Here is a 20343-nt window from a genome sequence, read left to right on the forward strand (position 1 = left end):
TAAAAATCTAAAAGTTTTTTTTTTTTTTTTTTTTTTTTTTTTTATTTTTTGTTTGAATAATTATTTTTAATATTCAAATAATATTAATTATAATAAACAGTTTATTGTTAATTTTTTAGATTTATTTTATTATTTTTATTTAAGCATTATTATTTTCAATTGATTCTTGATTTTTATTACGATTGACACTTCTTAAATGAATGATTGAGCAAATTAAGGAAAATGGAATGACAGTGATATTAATAACCCAAAATATGGCCAATGCAATACCTAAATAAACTTCTCTATCATGATGACAATATGGATTATTGTAAAATTCACCACCACAAATTTCACGAATGTTACGGTTAAGAAGGGCAGAGTAAATTGTGAATAAAACAAATGCCTGAACAATTAAAATAATGTTTAACATGCAATGGGTGAATGCGGAACTTCTCTTGTGGAATAATAGGAAGAAACCATGGCTACCAACTACCAAACAGAATAAACCATTAACGATAAATACCCAGGCATTTCTTGATGTGATACCATATGGAGCAGCAGCACCAACACAAATTTGGACGATACCATAGGCCATGAAAAAGAATGAAAGTCCTAAAAATATTAATGAAAGAATTGCATTGCCGATTCTAGTTGTAAATGTTTTATGATGACTATGACCATTTTGAACTTGTTGTTGTGGTTGTTGTGGTTGTTCTTGGACAGCTTCGCTGCTACTATTACCTTCCATTTCTAATTATATTATAAAATTTTTTATTAACGTAATATTATTTTTTTATTGTTATTATTGTTATAATGATTTATTTAATTTTATTTAAAAATAAAGTTATATAGTTAAAATAAATGATTTAAATACTTTTTTTTTTTCTTTATTTTTTTTTTAAATATATAATAAAATATAATATAATAAAATAAAATAAAATAAAATAAAAATAAAATAAAAGTATAAATTTGTTAACAATAATTATTAATATGTGTTATTTGAAGATTATAGGTCTGTTATTATTATAAAATAAAATTAAAAATAAAATACTATATAAATATAATATAGCACATTTAATCAAAAAAAAAAAAAAAAAAAAAGAATCTTTAAATTGGCTTCATTTAACACTATAGCCAAAATAATTATAATTATTACTATATATACTATTTGTTGTCATAATTCTAAATTAATATTATATGTAATCATATTTAATAGTAATTGATTATTATTTTTATTGATAGGATTTTAATACCCCACACCGTTATTGTTGATCACATGGCTTTCTTATAGTATATTTAAAAACAATCATATAAACAAAAATATCTATTAATAAAAAAAAAATAGTGTATGAGTATATGGTAATTAAATATATTGTTATGTGTGTTTGTTTTTTTGTGTGTATATGTGTGTATGTGTTTGTGTATGTATGTATTTGTTTAAATGTGTGTTAAAAAATGTGGTTTAATTAATTTATAATAATAAATAAATTTATTATTTTTATATTATTATAAAATTTTCAACAATCCAAAAAATGATTGTTTAAACTATTTTTGTTTTTTTTTATTCAAATTGAAGATAATTATTTTTAAGTTCTTAATTAATAATTAAAATAGTTGTTAATCGAAAAAAAACATTTTTTTAAAAAAAAAATAATTTTTTTTAAATTTTTGTTTTATTTTAAAAAATTTTTATTTTTAAAAATTTTTTTTTCATTTTTTCATTTTTTTTTTAAATAAGTGGAAACTAATCTTCTCTACTTTTTAATTAAAATATCAAATATTAATATATAATCAAAATGTCGTTGTTTGGAAACACTGGATCCACATCGTTATTTGGTAATACTGGCGCAACTACACAGCCAAATACATCATTATTTGGTAATACGGGAGCAACTGCACCGAATACCTCTTTATTTGGTGCTACAGGAGCAACCACACAACCAACAACATCACTATTTGGTAATACTAGCTCAAATACACAATCAACTTCATTGTTTGGAGGCACAACACAACCACAGCAATCAACTTCATTATTTGGTGGTAGTTTAGGCTCGCAAGGAAGTCTAGGTAGTTTAGGTTCGCAAGGAAGTTTAGGTAGTTTGGGTTCGGCAAATACATTGGGTTCAGCAGGAAGCCTAAATAGTTTAGGTAATGCATCAACATCTTTATTTGGCCAACCACAACAACAACAACAATCGACATCATTATTTGGTAGTACTGCTCAACCACAACAAAATACATCATTATTTGGCCAACCAACAAATACATTGCAACAGCAACAACAACAACAGCAACAACAACAACAACAGTTACAATTACAGCAATTACAATTACAACAGCTACAATTACAACAACAACAACAACAACAAAAAAATATGGTCGAACAAAGATTATATGATTTTATGCAAGCAGTTTCACCAGATTCCCCAACATGTAAATATATTGTAAGATATCTTTATTATTTTTAGTATCTTTGATTATAATAAACTAATAATTTTGATGTTTAGTATTGGTTTTATAATTTTAACCCAAATGTAGATCCAAAAACAATCCCAAAACCTCCTAATGTTTCAGCAGCAGATTGGCAGAATGCTTTAGATAATAATCCAGATCCATCAAAGTAAATTCAACATACCTCTTTTTTTTTAAAATTACTTTGTTATTAACTTTTATTTTATTTTTAAACATAGATTTATACCGGTTGTAGCAAAATCATTTAACGATTTAAAACAAAGAAGAGAACAACAACAAGAAATTATTAAACAATTAGATCAAAGAACCCAAGAAACATTAAAATCGATGAGAGATTTAGAAAATCAATTAAACTTTCATGTTCACTCACAATTAGAAATGATAAGAAAGAAACAAATAGAATTGATTCAAAAATATACCGAAGTATGGACCAGTTTAGAGATTTATCAAAGTAAAGGTAAACCATTTGGTGTATCAGAAGAAAGACTAATGAAAAGAATTCAAGAGATTTACGAGGAATTAAAACAACCAAATTCAATTAAATCTAAAGTGGATGAAATCTCCAATCAATTAAAACTAGGTTCAATGGAAAAAGAAAAAATTAAATATGAAATCACACCAGAAGCAATCGAACCACTTTATAACTTTTTAAAAAATATGACCATTTCAATCGAACGTATTACAAATGAATTAGAAATTGCAGTAAAAGATTCTCAAACTTTAAAAAATGAATTGTTACATTTAAATAAAAAACAATAAAAAAAAAAGATAAAAATAAAAGGTTTTTTTTTTTTATAGTTTTAATTATAAAATATATTTATTTTATTTGTTTTGTAACCAATTTGATAAATCATTGTTGAATGAATTAAAGAATTTGGTATCAATACGAATATTTTCTAAATTTTGTTTGTTATTTCTTTCACAAATTGGAGTTGGGTGTTCAGCAAAGAATTTTTCGACTTCGGCATATTTCTTATCGTCCATTTTATTTGAAAGGGCACCAGTGATCATACGACCATAAAGTGAGCTACTCTTGAACATTTCGTCAATTCTATTAAAGTTTTTGGTGAAAAATTCCCAAGCGATGACACGTGAACGATTTGGTAAGGTGAACCAAATAATGTAACAATCTTGGGTTCTAACTTCTTTGGAGAGTGAGAATTCTAAAGCTTTTTCAACCAATTCTTGTTTTGGAGCTAATGAAATAACCATAAGGATTGAATTCTTTTCAGCTACTAAATTTGTTTTGAGGTATTGATTAATGAGTTCTTGTTGTTCAGATTCACCACCATTTCTAACGATAGTAGCTAAAACACAATTACGAATATCAGATGGTAATGAGGCTGGATCAGTTTTGAATTGTTCGAATCTCTTTCTACATTCGGCAACGGTTTCTTCATCACCTAAAACACCTAATCTAGCACAAACTGAACCACGAAGTAAAACGTCGCTGGCACTTTCACCTTGTTTTGGATCAAAGCCAAGTCTCTTGGCTACTGGTTTTAAGAGTTTGATTATAACTTCAGCAAGTTTGGCACTGTAAGCTTGATCATCTGATAATGAATAAACTTGACCTAATGTTTCGATGATAAAGTCCCAAACATTGCTTTCTTTTTCATTTTCAAAAGCCATAACTAAATCCATGTAAGTAGAGATTGGAATGGTATTGGTCTTACATAATGAATAGACATCAGAGAGTAAACCTAAACGGTCAGTGGCTGGTAATTCCATTGATTTAACGATTGGAATTAAACCTTTGATGATTTCTGGGGTATAGGCAATTCTATAATAACCAGTTTGGCCATAGTTTGGTTTGATCCATCCATTTGGATTAAAGTTTGGAACGGTAAAGGTTGAGGATTTCTTGTCAAAAATAACTTCATGAGTACCACTATCAGTTTGGACTTTAATGAAACAATTCCAAATTGGATCGTCAGCTTTTTCTTCACCCTCTAAACGGAATTTCTTTTGAGTTAATTCGAAAGTGCCTGGAGTTGAAGTTGGTTTGAATGAAACGACTGGATAACCAGAGTATTTGGTGAATGAGTCAACAAATTCTTTAACATTTATACCACTGGCTAATGTAAGTGAGTCCCAAAGATCTTCAGTGTTGGTGTTTTGATAGGAGTGTTTACCTAAATAATGATTAAGACCTTTTCTGAATGATTCACCAAAACGTTTTTCTAACATTTGAATTACACATGAACCTTTATTATAACTAATAGCATCAAAAATCTCACTGACTTGTGATGAATTACGAACTGGGACTTCAATTGGATGGGAGTTGTCAAGAGCATCTAATTTCAAAGCACCATTTCTGTAAAGTTCAGAAAAATCGAGCCAAACATTCCATTCTGGGAATAAATGATCAGTAACAAGGTAACCCATATAGGTTGCAAAACCTTCATTAAGCCATAATTGTGACCACCATTCCATAGTAACTAAATTACCAAACCACTTTTAAAAAAAAAATTAATAAATATTTTTTTTATATATAAATATAAATATATTTAAATTACCTGATGAGCCAATTCATGACCAATGACATTGGCAATTCTTTGTTTAGTACGAAGAGTAGTTTTATCAGAAGTTAATAAAATACTTTCACGATAGGTAATTAAACCCCAATCTAAAAAAAAAAAATTAATATAAATATAAATTATTTGAAAATATTAAAAATAATATCTTACTTTCCATAGCACCAACTACAAAATAAATAAAATTTTGAAAACTATTAGTATTTATAAATAAAATTTTAAAATTGGTTTATTAAAATACATACAGGTGAAATCTGGAATGGCAATATGATCACATTTTGTTAATGGATATGGGATACCAAAGTAATCAATGAAATATGAAAGGGCATCAGTAGCAACCTTGAGAGCAAATTCACTTGATTCTTTGTTACCACGACATTTGTAAACACGAACTCTGATACCTTCTTTGGTTTTTGATTCGATGTGATCAAATTCACCGACAATAAAGGCAAGAATATAGGTACTCATTTTTGGAGTAGTTTCAAAGCTAGGTAGAAAAAAAAAAAAGCATTAATATTAAATTTAATTTTAAAAGTCTTGTTAAAGCTATAACTTACGTAAATGTTTTGGTTTTATCAGCATTGTCTACAACTGAAGTAGAGTCCATATTTGATAAAGCGATTAAATGGGATTCAACAGTCATCTTGATATTGAAAACGGCTTTAAGAGCTGGTTCATCAAAGCATGGGAATGCACGTCTTGCATCAGTAGCTTCGAATTGAGTGGTACCAATGTAACGATCTTCACCATCAACAGTGTATTTTGAACGATAGAAACCTTTTAATTTGTCATTTAAAATACCAGTGAAATCAATTGAAAGAACTGTGTTTTCAGTAACACTCAATTCATTTGGGAATTCTAAGATGGCAACTTCTTCTGGTTCGTAATAGGTGATGGTGGCTTTTTGATTTAAAATACTGGCTGATTTAATATCAATATCAATGCTATGGATGATGATGGTTTTGGTTGGTTTGACGATATTAACGGTAATATCAACTTGGCCATCGAAAACAAAATCTTTGAGATTTGGCTTGATATGTAAGTCATATTTGCTTGGGATGACATTATCTGGTAAAATTAATCTATCAGATTTATCTACTAAATGTTTATGATCGCTACCTCTGCACATTGTATCTTTATTTATAAAATAAAAATTATATATTAAAGAAAAAATTAAAATAATAAATGAAATTGAAATTAATTTCATTTTTTTTTAAATTAAAAAAAAAAAAAAGCAAAAGAAAAAAAAAAAATAAAAAAAAAATAAAAAAAAATAAAAAAAAATAAAAAAAAAAATAAAAAAAAAATGTGTGTTCACCAGACATTTTTGGAATATATATATCCATATATTGGTTATAATTTTAAAAAAAAACACAAACATTGTTAGGTTCTTAGATATCTATAAAAAGTGTTTTTGGTAATAGCTAATTAATAACGGTAAACCATAAATGCAAAATATATTATCCCGTTAATGTTCTCTTGCGCGGTATTAATAAATCTTAACCTATCTGGATTTAATTCTAAAATTTATATTAATACATTACAAAATAATAATTTTACTGATTAAAAATCTTCACTTTAAAAAAAAAAATAAAAAATTATAAATAAATAAATAAACGAGTAAAGAGTTAAAATAATTATAAATCATCATCACCATCATCAGCATTCATCATCAATTAATAATTTTATGAAAAAAAAAAAAATAATAATAATAGAACCAAACATTCACAACATTAGTAAAAAAATTAAAAAAAATTAAAAAAAATAATATATAATATGTTATAATCATAGTTCAGTCTATTTGATGGAGGAAATACATTTTCCCTGGCCAGGCAAATATATTGGAACATCAAATGATTTTAATATTTTCAGTATTAGGATACTGAAACATCATTAAATTTTTAAAAAAAATATAATAAAATTTTTTTTTTTATAAATAATATGTTTATTTTTTACCGTTTTCCTTTTTATTATATCATGATATAATTTAGTATTATTTTTTTATTTATTAATTAAAAAATGATTATTATTGTTTGTCTACTCTTTAAAATTTGTAAAGAAAATCACACAAAATCCTGTTGGTTTTTTAAATTCTCAAATTCTGTATTTTGTTGTTGTTGGAATAATAGTTTTTGTAAAATTTCATTTGATTCTTTTGAAGTTGGCACATTTTTTGGGTTTTTAAATAAAATATAATAAAATTTTATTTTTTATAAATAATAGGTTTTTAAATTACTTTAATTAATAACAATTGGATAATTATTATCAAAATGAGGTTATTTCAAAAGAAATCATTTACTTTTTTAAGAAATATTTCTTTTTCAAAAAAAATAAAAAATATTAAACAAAACAAAAAAAAATAAAAAATAAAAAATAAAAAATAAAAAAAAAAATAAAAAAAAAAATTAAAAAAAAAAAATAAAAACTTTAAAATTTTTTTTTTTCAAATGATTAATCATATTTAATCAAACCTCCAACTAAATAAATAATATAAATAAAATGTCGAATAATACTAATCAAAACAAAAATCAAAATAATGAAAAACCATTAGGTGATATGACTAAAGAAGAAAGAACTAGTTATAGCATAAAAAGAGCACCAGACTACACCGGCAAAGAAGATGCAGTTTTAAATGTATCAAGAGAAAAATGTTGGAAATCAAGAGACGAATACTTTGAATGTTTAGATAAAAATAATGATAACGAGTCAAAGTGTAAAGAGTTTTATGATAAGTTTTCAGATTCATGTTTAAAGAGTTGGGTAAGTATCTTAAAACACATATTTTCATTCATTGTATCACAATTTAATATTAACACACACCCCCTTTTTATTTAAAAAATACAGAAAGAATATTTTATTAAAAAAAGAATTGCAGATATAAATAAACAAAACTTTTTAAATAGAAGCGAATAAAATAATAATATATTTTTAAATAGAAAACAGTATTTAAAAAACTTGTAAATAAAACAAATGAATAAAATTTTTGGGTATTTTTTTTTTTTTAATATATTTACAAAAAGGAGGATTTATTATATTATTATTATTTTTTACATTATACTACATCTTTGCTTCTTCTTTTTATTTAATGAAGGTTTTGGTGTTTCAAAAACTGTAATTACTTTTTCAAAAACTTGGTGTAGATTTTTTTGAGTAAGAGCACTACATTCTATAAATTCACTTGCTTTTATTCTTCTGGCCATTTCTAAACCTTGATCAGTAGTAACTGGAACTAATTTTCTTTCAGCTAATCTATCTAATATAATTTGATTGGTTCTTAAATCCATTTGGGTGGCAACTAAAACTATTGGTACACCTGGACAAAAATGGTTTATTTCTGAAAACCATTTTTCATAAATATTTTCGAAACTTGATGGATTAATAGTTGAATAGCAAACAATGAAAACATCTGTATGTGGATATGATAAATGACGGAGTCTATCAAACTCTTCTTGACCTGCTGTATCCCATAATGAAAGATTATATGGCTTCTTATTGTGCATTAATAATGCACTATAATTATCGAATACGGTTGGAATATAATCTGTAGGTATACCATTGGTGGTATATGATATTAAAAGACTTGTTTTACCTACTGCACCATCACCTACAACAACAACTTTAATTGAGTTCATTTCGTCTATTAAATGAATACTTCTTCTACTAAAAGTTTTACTTATAGTTCTTCTTAAACTTGATATTTTTAAATATATATATAAAAATTTAAAAGACTTATTCTTTTAAATTTAAAAAATTGAAAATTAAATTATAGAAAATAAATAAAATAAATAAAAGTTAGTTTTAATAATAAATTTGGGTATAATAAAATAATAAAAAAATTTAAATAACACTTACAATTTAAAAAAAATTTTATTTTTTTAAAATTAATAATTAAAATATTAAAATAAACACCTCTAATATATAAAATGGTATAGATATTTTAATAATGTTGTTTAAAACTTATTGGAATTTTTATAAAAATCACAATGAGTATTTGTATATTTAAAATTAATTTATAGATTTTGTGTGTGGGTTTATTTTTGTGTTAAATATAAAATATGGATTGTGTGGGTGTATTAATAATAATAAAATATTTTATATTTGATTATAATTGATTGCAATAACACTAATAAATACTAATAGAATATTTTATTTGTGTTTAAAAAAAAAAGGGTATTGAATAATTAAATAAAAACTTTTAAATTAATATTTATTATTAATAATATGAAAAAATGAATTTAAAAAAAATAATGTTTTATATATAAAATTATTTTTTTATTTATGTGTATATATATTTATATTTTGATTTGATTTAATAAATGAAAATGAAATGAAAAAAAAAAAAAATTTATATTTAAATTTTTCACCAATATATTACTATTATTAGTTTTAAAAAACACCCTTTTTTTTTAAATTAAAAATTTTCTCTGAAAAAAATTCTTTTTTTTTTTTTTTTGTATGTTATCTTTATATTTTTCGTTTTAATTAATTAAAATAATTTAATTTTGGTAAACTAAATTACAATTTTATTATAAATTATAAATAAAATGATTATCATAAAAAAAAAAAAATCATTATACTAAATAGAAATAATTTAGAACCCACACTATCTATTATCTGTATTAAAAACAACACACATAATTATTTTATTAATAAAGATTATTTAAAAAGAGTTTAAAACGATTTTTTTATAAAAAAAAATTATATATATTTATTGTCTATTGATATATTTTATATTATTTATTAGTTATTTTACAAGAAACCAAATCCTTCACCCTTCTTTAATGCTTTTTCCATACAATCTGTATAATCTTTTAATTGTTGTTCACATAAGGTTAAACCTCTTTTGGCACCTTGAGTATCCTATTAATTTATTATTATAACAAAGAGAGAAAAGATATTAATAAACAGTCCATATACCCATTATTATTATAATAAAACACTTACAGATTCGTTAATATAAGTCATTTTATCTTCAATGCAAATAAAGAATTTGGCGGCATTTTCTTTACAACTTTCAGTTACTGCTGGAAAATATGGTGGTAATGTGATATCTTTAATTTGTGAATTTGTTGACATTTCTTTAAAAGTAATATGTGTTTCGTAACTAATTTTTGAATCTTTTTTAAATTTATTTTTGTAAATTTAATAAATAAAAAATTGAGAAAAAAAATTAAAAAAAATAAAAAAAAAATAAAAAAAATTAAAAAAAAATTAAAAAATAAACAAAACTAATATGAATACGTAATTTATATTTGTTTATTTTAAAAAAGATTTAATTTGGTATTTTTTTCGAAATGTTTTGGATAGTTTAACAATGGTTTGGGTTTTACATAGTTTTTTTCAAACTGGTTAATTGAGGATAATAATAGTTGATCGTCTGGGTTTGATGATAATAAAGTGAATATACTATTCCTTGGTATATATTTAATGCTTGATTTGTCATCGGTAAATAAACCATTTTTCGAGAAATACTTGATGTTTTTTGGAATTGATTTATAGTGGTCATAATTTGGATTTTTAATAACTAAAAATTTGACATTGGTTGATGATAAATGATTTAATGGTTGATTAAAACCCACACCCAGTTCTATTTTTAAAAGAGAGGATGGAAATTGTTCGATAGATTCATCAAATAGTTGATTGTAGCTGCTACCAAATTTTATAGAAATGATACTAGGTGGCAAATAAAAGTCCCTGTTGATTTTTATATTGAAACTATCACCAAATATTAAAACTTTTAAATTAGGGTTACCTGAAATTGAAGATAGATCTCTTGAAAAATGTTCTCTTTTTAAAATTTTGTTAAATTTAAAACCAAGGTCCAAATATTGAATTGTTGATGGTATGAAATGGTTTGGGAAATCATTAAAGCCATTTTCAAAACAGAGATATTTTACAGATTTGGGAATAGAACCTTCGATTAAAGTTTCAACAAAAAAGAATGCTGATTTAAAATATAAATACTCTAAAGATTTGGATGGTAATGTCTGTGGTTTAAGGGTTCTTGATTGGGATTTAGAAAAACTATACATTCAATTGATTCTGGTAGTGATGATTCTGATAACTCTCTGTTATATAGCCACCCCAATACCAATGTCTTTAATGATGTTAATTATGAGAAATTGAATGGCTGTCGAAATTTGATTTCCTAGAGAATTTGATGTACTCTAACTTTTAGGTAGTTTATTAACATCAATAACCTTGTTATAGTCCTCACCAAATACAATCGTTTTTAAAGAGGTTGGAAAAGTATTTTCTGATGTGATTTTCTGATTCCATTTTGGACCCATTTCAATACGCTCCACTCCAAAAGGTATAATATTTGGTAATATTGGTTGATTGAATGATTGACCTAGTTTTAATACCTTTAAGCTTGATGGTAATACTCCAGCTATATCAATGGGTGTATTAAAGTCATTACCAAAATCTAGATATGTAAGAGAATTTAATGGTAAAACTCCAACTATTAAACTCTGACTGAAACCATAGCTAAACTCGATAGACTCTAAAGAATCTGGTAGGGACCCAATTTCAAGTTTAAATGGGGTATTTCTATTTGTCATTAGGCTTAGAGATTTTAGGCCATTTGGAAAAGATCCTTTTCTAATATTTTCGTTATATTGACCACAAAAAAACTAAAATTAATAAAAAAAAAATTAATATTAATTTTACATTAATAATTTAAAGAAAATACCAACAATTTTCTTTATTGAGTTCGGTAATGAGTTTATTGGTATCTCTCTTTTGAAGGCTGATGTTATAACTAACATTTCTAAATTTGATGGTATTGATCCTTCAACAATATGTTGATTCGAGTCTAAGTGTAACTCTTTTACAGAATCTGGGATTGAATTTGGGATAATTGGTAATGATTCATCCACAATTTTTTCTTTGTTATATTCGTTTTCATTAAAGAATAATCTTTGTTTACTTGATACTTTGCTACTATATCTCATTTCTTGAATATATTCCCTATATTTAAAATATTTCAATGATTCTTGATTTAATGAATTGAATTTATTTCTACAAAAAGCTTCTACATCTCTATAAATTTCTAAATGCTTTGTAATTTGACTTCTTAAAAATTTATTTCTAAAAACTTTAAAAAATTTTATTTCATTTTTATCTATATCCTCCATTTCTTTTGGTATTATTTATTTATAAAACTGTTTATTTGTTTATAATTTTTTTTAAATAAATAAATTTTTAAAAAATAAAATTCAAAAATGATTTCAATAATTTTAAAATTTAAAAATAAAAAAATTCATAGTTTTGATTTAGAAATTAAAAAGAAATAAAATAAAGTTATCATTTTCTATTAAAATAACAATAAATATCTTTTTTTAAAAAAAAAAAAAAAAATGGGGTTAAAAAAATTAAAAAAAAAATTTTAAAAAATAAAATTGTAAAATATTTTTTTTTTTTTTTTTTTTTTTTTTTTTTTTTCGATCATTTATTTGGTTTTAGATAAATAATAATAAATAATAATGGAACCAAAAATAGATGAAGTTTTAAATAAAGAATTAAATTTTAATATTGAAGATATTAAAAAAGCATCAAATCTATACCCAACACCATTCCATTTTTATAATGGTGATAAAATTGTAGAGAATGGTAAATCATTAATGACAAATTTTCAACAATACTTTCCAAATTATAAAAATTATTTTGCAGTTAAAGCAACTCCAAATCCATCGATTTTAAAGATTTTAAAGGAACAAACTGGCATGGGTGTAGATTGCTCATCATTAGCAGAATTACTATTATCAGAAAAAGGTAATTGCAAATATTGTATATAAATAAATATAAAAAAAAATATTAATATGTATATGTATACATATAGTTGGATTCAAGGGTGAAGAAATTATGTTTACATCAAACAATACCAAAGAAAACGAATATAAAAAAGCATATGAATTAGGCGCAATTATCAATTTGGATGATATTACACAAATAGAATATCTTTATTCAAGCTTGGGAAATGTTATGCCAGAGTTATTAAGCTTTCGTTATAATCCAGGGCCATTGAAGAGTGGTAATGATATTATAGGTAACCCAAAAGATGCAAAATTTGGTTTGACTGGCGATGATTTACAAAATGCCTATAACAAAGCTAAGGAATTGGGTGTTAAAAGATTTGGTTTACATTGTATGGTAGCATCAAACGAATTAGATATAGATTATTTTGAAGAAACAGCAAGATTACTTTTTTCAACTGTTGCAACTCTCAGTAAACAATGCGGTATTCAATTTGAAATGGTAAATTTAGGTGGTGGTATTGGTATCCCATATCGTCCACATCAAGTTGCAGTAAACTATCAAAAACTTACCGAAAGAATTTACAAAGCCTATAAAGAATTAATATTAGATGCTGGTTTACCACAAATGAACGTAGTTACTGAATGTGGAAGAGTAATCACTGGTCCATATGGTGCATTAATTACTCGTGCAATTCATTCAAAATCAACTTATAAAGAATATATTGGTGTCGATGCTTGTATGGCCGATCTTATGAGACCAGGCATGTACAATGCCTATCACCACGTTACCGTTATAGATCCAAAAGACCCTTCAAAACTAAAACAATACGATCTTGTAGGTTCGCTATGCGAAAACAACGATAAGTTCTGCGTTGATAGAACCTTACCAGAAATTAACCGTAACGATTTAATAGTCATTCATGACAGTGGTGCTCATGGTCACAGCATGGGCTTCAACTACAATGGTAAACTAAGATCTGCCGAATATTTATTATTAAACAACGAAATTAAATTAATCCGTAGAGCCGAAACTTACGAAGATTTATTTGCAACTTTAAATTTTTAAATATAAAACAAAAATAAAGAATATATATTAAAAAGAAATAAATTTATTTATTTACTATATTTATTTATTTATTCATTACAAATAAAATTTAATTTTTTGTGTGCTGGGTTTTCTTTACATTGCGAAATATTTGTAAATGAAACTTCATTTGGTGCACCGGTACAAGTTCCATTATTGGTTTTGTAAATTTTTGTTTCCATAACAGTTTGATTGCAACTAAACTCCCATGGATATACATTCTCTTGACAAATATTTGTATATGTGATATCAAACTCGATTGCTGAATTTTTCCAATCACAGTCATTTGAAATAATATTTATAATTGAATTTGAAGTTGGTAAATTTAAGCTATCTACACATGAATACAATGTTTGATCGTCTTTTGTACATGTGTTAACTGGTATTTGATTGTGTGATATTGGTTCTCCTGTACAATTTACATTGATCCATGATTTAAAACTAATGGCAGTGTTTCCTTTAATACATTCATATAATCTTCCAACACTACATTCACCTGTTACTACATATGCTTCACCAATTACTTGATTCTGACATTTGGTATCTCTAGGTTGAAAATTTTGTTTGTAAACATATTTACCACTATTATTATTGTTGTTATGTTCATTAAAATTGATTTTAAATGAATGAATAATAGAAGAATTAAAAATAATTAATAAAACTAAAAAAAATAATTTCATTTTTATGTATAGAAAAATATATTTTAGAGCAATCTGAAAATAATCAAACAATTCCTGTGGGGTGGTATTTAAAAAAAAAATATAAAAAAAAAAAATAAAAAAATAAATTATTTTTTCGGAAAATAACTAAAGGTCGCCAATGCAGGTCGATAGTTTTTATTTTTTTGATTAAATTGTACAAAAAGGTGTAAAATTTTACTCCTTCATATTAATAAAACTAATTATATTTAAAAATGGAAAAGCTATTTTTTTTGTGAAATTGTGATAGTTGTGGTTGCTGATGAAGATTTGATGGATCGATTTCATCTTGGTCAAGTTGTTTTAAATTAAACTCTCTTTCACCAAAAGATGTAGATAATAATGGCAAGTAAGGATGGAAACTTGTAGAGTTTAAGCAATGTGGCTCCAATTGTTTAGAATAAACCAATTTACCATTATAAAATAAATCGTAAATAAATAGATTACCATCTTGGGAGCCAGTAGAAAGATATCTTGATGTGACAGGGTCAATATCGAATTGTAATCTTTGATGAGTATCCAATGGGCGGTATAATTGATAAACTTGTTGAGCAACAGAGTTTCTAATATCCCAGCCAACAATATAATTTGATTTTCTAAATGATGCGAATATATAATTTGAATCTTTTGGTGAAAACATTATTTGAGTTATCCCCATTGATGCTGTGGTTTCTGTGGAGATTATGGGGTCAGGCAATATATCTACAAGCTGATCAATTCTTTCATCGAATAAACCTATGTTACCACTATAAGTTGATGCAGCAAAGAAACCACTCATTGACATTTTATCGAATGCAATGCTACTGATCATACCATTTAAATAGATTTGATTATCTTCGCAATTACCCTTTTTATTCTTTTGTATTGATTTGTTCCTTTTCTTTGTAGTTTTAATTTCCTGATAATAATCACCAGGTCTATCAATATCAAAAACTTTAATAGACTTTTTAAAACCACCATAGATCCTATAAAAAAAAAATCAATCAATATTTATTAATAATACTGTAATAATAACTATAAAAACACTTACTTTGAGCCATCATTATTAAATTGAATTGAATAGGCAGATTCTAAATCATCAACATCTTTATATGGTTTATATGAACACCTTTTTTTACCAGAAAAAGCATCCCAAAGATTAATTGGGTAATCTTTCGATGTTGTTATAAAAAAGCATGAAATTGGGTTATTTGAATTCATATGTGGATACCAACAGTAGTCATATACTGACTCAAACTCTTTAATTTCAATAACAGGTTTAAGATCTACAATGTCATTTATATTTTGTTTTATTTTATTTTCTGAATTCTCTATATTTTCTATATTTTCTATATTTTCTATATTTTCTTTTTTTCCTGTATTTAAAATATTGAATGGACTATATAAAATAAATTAATAAATTTTTTTTTTTTTTTTTTTTTTTTTAACTTTAATCAACACTTACAATTCGAATAATCTAATGTATTTATCTTCACTACAAGTTAAAAGGCATGTACCATCTGGTGACCATTTGATACCTTTATAAAATGTATCATTAAAAGATCCAGAGTTATTGTCAGCCATATTACAGTTGGATAATAATGGACCATTGCAAACCAATTTAAATAAATCATCGCCAAATCCAATGAATGTTTCATTTAAAACTTGTTGGGCCTCTTCTTCTGGGTTTAATTTAACTGATTTAATTTCTTGATTTGTGAAATCATTGCTATCTATATTGGTTCGGGATTGATTATTGCTATTATCTTCACTATTATCTGTATTACTATTATTATCTTTATTATTTATATCTGTAATATCCACAATACCATTATCTTCTTCTAATTTTCTTTTTAATTGTAATTTTTTCAATCTTAATTGTTCTGATAAATCATCTACAATTGGATTGATTGGCTCTAGATTAGTTTGTTGATTTTCATTATTATAATTTATATTTTTTATTTCATTTTCGCTCATTAGTTTATTTTGGTGTTTTTTTTTTTTTTGAAAATCTAAAATTGGTTAATTTTTTTATTATCGTATTAGCAAAACAGTTCAATTTTTTTTTTGGTTTTGGTTTAAACCAATTCAAATAATTTTTTCAAAAAAAAAAATAAATTAAAAAAAAAATTAAAAAAAAATTATAAAAAATTAAAAATAAATAAAAATAAATAAAAATAAAAATTTTTTAAAAAAAAAAAAACGAAAATAAAAAAAAAAAAAAAAGTCATTGTTTTTGTTATCGTTGTTTTAGTTTGTTCATATAAATTACTATTTGTTAACACAACATAATAAATAATGGATCAATTAATTGCCCAATCAATTCAATTATTCCATCATACCCTTCACTCTGATGCTAATGTCATCAAAGCTGCTGAAGAACAACTTTCACAAGTATGTGTCATAAAAAAAAAAAAAAATAATAATAAATAATAAATAATATAAATTATTAATAAATAAACAATAAAATGATAAACAATAAATACCTTTTTTCTTTTTTTTTTTTTTTTTTTTCCCTTAAAAAAATTATTTACAGTAAATTAATAAAATTTTAATTTTTTTATAGATTAAAGTTACAGAAGGTTATTCAAAAGTTTTATTAAAAATTTTAGCATCAAATGAAGTCGATATTTCAATTAGACAAAGTGTTGCTGTATTTTTAAAGAATATGATTATTAGAAGATGGAGAGGTGTCGAAGATGAATCACCAATTTCAGAATCAGATGCCGAATTTATTAGAGAAAATCTTATTGATTTATTAGTTCATTCACATCATTTAGTTCAAAATCAAATCGAAGTTATGATTGAAATTATTGCCAACCGTGATTTCCCAGAAAAATGGACTTCATTACTTCCAAAAGCTCTTCAATACATCAATACTCAAGATATTAAATTAATTTTAGCTGGTTTAACTTCATTACAATTAGGTATTAAAAGATATCAGTAAGTTATACATAATAAAAAAAAAAGATAATAATAATAATAATAAATATTAATAGTTTTAATTTAATAGATATATTCCATCAGATGACAAGAGAAGAGAATCATTATATGAAATTATTAAACAAATTGGACCATTATTATTACAAATTTTAGAATTTTTAGCAAATCATCAAACTGTTGAATCAGCAATTATGCAAAAGAAAATTATTAAAATCTATTCCTATTGTATGAAATTTAAGATTCCAGAATTATTAGTTCAACCAGAAGTATTAAAAGGATGGTTAAATCAATTTGTTAGAATTATTCAAAGAGATATTTCAGTACAAGAAAATTCAAAATTCATTGAAGATTGTAGAAAGAATCACTGGTGGAGATTAAAGAAATCAACATCAACACTTTTATGCACAATTTTAAGAAAATCTGGTAAAATCAGAAAGTCAGATCCAGAAACTCAAAAGCAATTATCTGCATTATTCATGCCAGCTTATTCAATTGAAATTATGAAGATTTTCTACGAACAATTAAGTGGTTTAGTTGCTAAAAACAATGGTGTATTCTATGAACGTTATCAAAAGAAACTTATTGAATACTTTACAACTAGTGTCATCTATGGTACTACCTATGTCGTTATGAAAACTTTCCTCAACGATCTCATCCAAAAAATATTATTCCCAATTCTTTGCTTTAATGAAAAAGATGCCGAACTCTGGGAAGATGACCCACAAGAATTCCTTCGTTCACAATTCGAATCTGCTGCCACATTTGCAACTCCACGTATTGAAGCTTTAAATTTCATTATCGATGTTGTTGGTAAACGTGGTAGAGCCAATTTAGATTCAATTATGGGTTTCTGTATTCAAAAGTTAAACGTATACAACAGCGCTGCTGATGCATCACAAAAGAATCCAAATGAAAAAGATGGTATTTTAATTATTATTGCTGTTCTTTCAACTTATTTAAAGAATATTAAATTCTATAGATCAAATTTAGAACAAATGCTTTTACTTCATGTTTTTCCAGAGCTTACATCAGAACATGGTTTCCTTCGTGCTCGTGCCTGTATTCTCTTTAGCGAATTTTACAATATCGAGTTCTCAAATCCAGTTTATTTCTCAAACGCTTTGAAATTAATTTTACAATTAATGTCAGATAAAGATTTACCAGTTCGTATTAAAGCCGGTATGTCAATTTGTAATTTAGTTCGTGCCCATCAAGGTCTTAATGAAATTCGTCCAATTCTTCCACAATTATTAGATAAAATTTTCAGTCTTTTAGGTGAAGCCGAATCTGAAGAATTAGTAGTTTCAATCGAATCAATCATTCAACGTTTCAAACACGAAATTGCTCCATATGCTACAAATCTTATCAGAAACCTTTCTGAACAATTCCTTCGTCTCTTAGAGTTAGAAAAAGATCCAGAAAATGAAAGTGTTGCCAGCCAAGAATGTTTAATGGTTTATTGCACTCTCTTAAGAGCACTCAAAGATGTACCAGATGTATTTAACCAAATGGAAAACTACATTGTACCAATTCTTCAAACCCTCTTCAAAGAAGATTGTATTATGTACTTAGAAGAAGCTCTTCGTATCCTCACCTTCTTAACCTATTATCCAAAAAGTATTTCACCATTAGTTTGGAGTTTATACCCACAAATTATGGGACTCTTTGAAGAGTTTGCTTGTGACTTTATTTCATCATACGTCAATCCAATCGATAACTTTATCTCATATGGTACCGAAGTTTTCTTTTCAACTCCACAATACATTGAAGCTATTTTCAATATGTACAAAAAGATGGTTGGTGATATTCGTCATTCACCAGTTGATGCCTCTGATGCCTGTAAAATTATGGAATCAGTTGTTCAACGTGGTAAAGGTCGTATTGATAATGCTATTGCTCCAATTATGGAAATTGCATGCACTCGTCTTTTAAATAAAGAAAAAGATAATCAAATGTCCAAGGAATTTATGGTTTATCTCATTGAAATCATTGCCAACTGTATCTATTATAATCCATCCATTGCAATTAAATATCTCGAATCAAATAATTTAGTAGAACCAATCTTTTCAAAATGGTTCAGTAACATCAGTAAATTCCAAAGATTCTACGATAAGAAGATTTCAGTTTTAGCTTTTTCAGCTTTATTATCATTAAATCCAGCACCAAACTTTGTTATCCATGGTACAACCACCATTATCACCATGATGTTAAACTTCACTGTTGATATGTTAAAGATCGAAGAAGATCTCGACAAAAAGAATGCTGAATACGAAGCTGAACTTTTAAAGGGCAACATCACAGAAGAAGAAGAAGAAGAAGACGAACTTGATGAAGATCTTGACGACTTATTAAAGAACCACGACAGAGAATTCGAATTTGCCGAAGTCAAAGACACTGACGATTGTGAAGGTGATGACGATCACGAAATCTTTTTAGATGACCTCGATAAGGTTACTGAATACTACAGAAGCGGCGCTGGTGATTTAAATATCGAAGACGGTGAAGATGACTTTGAATTCGAAGGCGAACTTCAACATGATGAAAACGAAGACGATGAAGACGAACAACTCTTTGAAGACGAAGATACCCCAGATTTCGAAACACCAATTGATGATGTCGATGGATTCGAATATATGTTAGGTTCAATTCAATTCTTTTTCCAAGCCAATCCAGCTTGTGGTTCAAAATTAACTGAAGACCAACAAAAGAAGATTCAAGAATATATTCGTATTATGCCAGAAAGAAAAGAAAAATTACGTATTGAAAAAGAAAAAGAAGATAAAAGACAAGCCGAATATGAAAGAAAACAAAAAGAAAAAGTCCAAAACTTGGTTCAATAAAAAATAAACAACAACAAAAATATAAAATAAAAAATATAATAATTTTTT

The 20343-nt window shown here is 25.5% G+C and overlaps 11 protein-coding genes across 11 annotated transcripts; 4 read left to right on the forward strand and 7 right to left on the reverse strand.

Moving 5' to 3' along the window:
• Positions 1 to 151: 151 nt before the first annotated feature.
• Positions 152 to 661, reverse strand: DICPUDRAFT_21493 (uncharacterized protein; the record flags this gene model as incomplete). Its single annotated transcript, XM_003284478.1, has 1 exon — positions 152 to 661. A coding segment is annotated over one exon (510 nt), but the record flags the coding sequence as incomplete, so codon positions are not given.
• Positions 662 to 1778: 1117 nt separating this feature from the next.
• DICPUDRAFT_52987 (uncharacterized protein) lies at positions 1779 to 3213 on the forward strand (the record flags this gene model as incomplete). Its single annotated transcript, XM_003284445.1, has 3 exons — positions 1779 to 2426; positions 2490 to 2602; positions 2673 to 3213. The coding sequence occupies 3 exons, from the start codon at positions 1779 to 1781 to the stop codon at positions 3211 to 3213; spliced, it is 1302 nt and encodes a 433-aa protein (XP_003284493.1).
• A 32-nt stretch (positions 3214 to 3245) lies between these two features.
• Positions 3246 to 6175, reverse strand: DICPUDRAFT_45518 (uncharacterized protein). Its single transcript, XM_003284479.1, has 5 exons — positions 5549 to 6175; positions 5237 to 5478; positions 5145 to 5159; positions 4974 to 5083; positions 3246 to 4911 (listed from the first exon to the last, which is right to left on the reverse strand). The coding sequence occupies exons 1-5, from the start codon at positions 6118 to 6120 to the stop codon at positions 3277 to 3279; spliced, it is 2574 nt and encodes an 857-aa protein (XP_003284527.1). The 5' UTR covers positions 6121 to 6175; the 3' UTR covers positions 3246 to 3276.
• A 1315-nt stretch (positions 6176 to 7490) lies between these two features.
• Positions 7491 to 7904, forward strand: DICPUDRAFT_75462 (uncharacterized protein; the record flags this gene model as incomplete). Its single annotated transcript, XM_003284446.1, has 2 exons — positions 7491 to 7751; positions 7836 to 7904. The coding sequence occupies 2 exons, from the start codon at positions 7491 to 7493 to the stop codon at positions 7902 to 7904; spliced, it is 330 nt and encodes a 109-aa protein (XP_003284494.1).
• A 134-nt stretch (positions 7905 to 8038) lies between these two features.
• On the reverse strand, positions 8039 to 8623 carry racG (uncharacterized protein; the record flags this gene model as incomplete). Its single annotated transcript, XM_003284480.1, has 1 exon — positions 8039 to 8623. One exon carries the CDS (start codon positions 8621 to 8623, stop codon positions 8039 to 8041), a length of 585 nt encoding a protein of 194 aa, XP_003284528.1.
• Positions 8624 to 9740: 1117 nt separating this feature from the next.
• On the reverse strand, positions 9741 to 10067 carry DICPUDRAFT_27770 (uncharacterized protein; the record flags this gene model as incomplete). The annotated part of the gene is made up of 2 exons (XM_003284481.1): positions 9741 to 9851; positions 9936 to 10067. The coding sequence occupies 2 exons, from the start codon at positions 10065 to 10067 to the stop codon at positions 9741 to 9743; spliced, it is 243 nt and encodes an 80-aa protein (XP_003284529.1).
• Positions 10068 to 10537: 470 nt separating this feature from the next.
• DICPUDRAFT_19420 (uncharacterized protein) lies at positions 10538 to 11833 on the reverse strand (the record flags this gene model as incomplete). Its single annotated transcript, XM_003284482.1, has 3 exons — positions 10538 to 10935; positions 11278 to 11626; positions 11690 to 11833. Coding segments are annotated over 3 exons (891 nt in total), but the record flags the coding sequence as incomplete, so codon positions are not given.
• Positions 11834 to 12472: 639 nt separating this feature from the next.
• DICPUDRAFT_45522 (uncharacterized protein) lies at positions 12473 to 13846 on the forward strand. Its single transcript, XM_003284447.1, has 2 exons — positions 12473 to 12767; positions 12835 to 13846. Exons 1-2 carry the CDS (start codon positions 12479 to 12481, stop codon positions 13815 to 13817), a joined length of 1272 nt encoding a protein of 423 aa, XP_003284495.1. The 5' UTR covers positions 12473 to 12478; the 3' UTR covers positions 13818 to 13846.
• A 39-nt stretch (positions 13847 to 13885) lies between these two features.
• Positions 13886 to 14515, reverse strand: DICPUDRAFT_148293 (uncharacterized protein; the record flags this gene model as incomplete). Its single annotated transcript, XM_003284483.1, has 1 exon — positions 13886 to 14515. The coding sequence occupies one exon, from the start codon at positions 14513 to 14515 to the stop codon at positions 13886 to 13888; it is 630 nt and encodes a 209-aa protein (XP_003284531.1).
• Positions 14516 to 14732: 217 nt separating this feature from the next.
• Positions 14733 to 16489, reverse strand: DICPUDRAFT_148294 (uncharacterized protein; the record flags this gene model as incomplete). The annotated part of the gene is made up of 3 exons (XM_003284484.1): positions 14733 to 15498; positions 15564 to 15911; positions 15978 to 16489. The coding sequence occupies 3 exons, from the start codon at positions 16487 to 16489 to the stop codon at positions 14733 to 14735; spliced, it is 1626 nt and encodes a 541-aa protein (XP_003284532.1).
• Positions 16490 to 16810: 321 nt separating this feature from the next.
• Positions 16811 to 20295, forward strand: DICPUDRAFT_75469 (uncharacterized protein; the record flags this gene model as incomplete). The annotated part of the gene is made up of 3 exons (XM_003284448.1): positions 16811 to 16906; positions 17079 to 17455; positions 17526 to 20295. The coding sequence occupies 3 exons, from the start codon at positions 16811 to 16813 to the stop codon at positions 20293 to 20295; spliced, it is 3243 nt and encodes a 1080-aa protein (XP_003284496.1).
• Positions 20296 to 20343: the final 48 nt, after the last annotated feature.

Source organism: Dictyostelium purpureum (assembly GCF_000190715.1).
Source record: "Dictyostelium purpureum unplaced genomic scaffold DICPUscaffold_26, whole genome shotgun sequence".
Taxonomy (NCBI): domain Eukaryota; phylum Evosea; class Eumycetozoa; order Dictyosteliales; family Dictyosteliaceae; genus Dictyostelium; species Dictyostelium purpureum.

Bases quoted from the DNA above. Each gene is read 5' to 3' on its own strand.
- DICPUDRAFT_45518 (XM_003284479.1), bottom strand. From the start codon at position 6,120: ATGTGCAGAGGTAGCGATCATAAACATTTAGTAGATAAATCTGATAGA. The intron at 5,479-5,548 runs GTAAGTTATAGC...TTTTCTACCTAG, and splicing joins GATAAAACCAAAACATTTAC to CTTTGAAACTACTCCAAAAA. The intron at 4,912-4,973 runs GTAATTTAAATA...TTTTTTTAAAAG, and splicing joins GTCATGAATTGGCTCATCAG to TGGTTTGGTAATTTAGTTAC.
- DICPUDRAFT_45522 (XM_003284447.1), top strand. From the start codon at position 12,479: ATGGAACCAAAAATAGATGAAGTTTTAAATAAAGAATTAAATTTTAAT. The intron at 12,768-12,834 runs GTAATTGCAAAT...GTATACATATAG, and splicing joins ATTACTATTATCAGAAAAAG to TTGGATTCAAGGGTGAAGAA.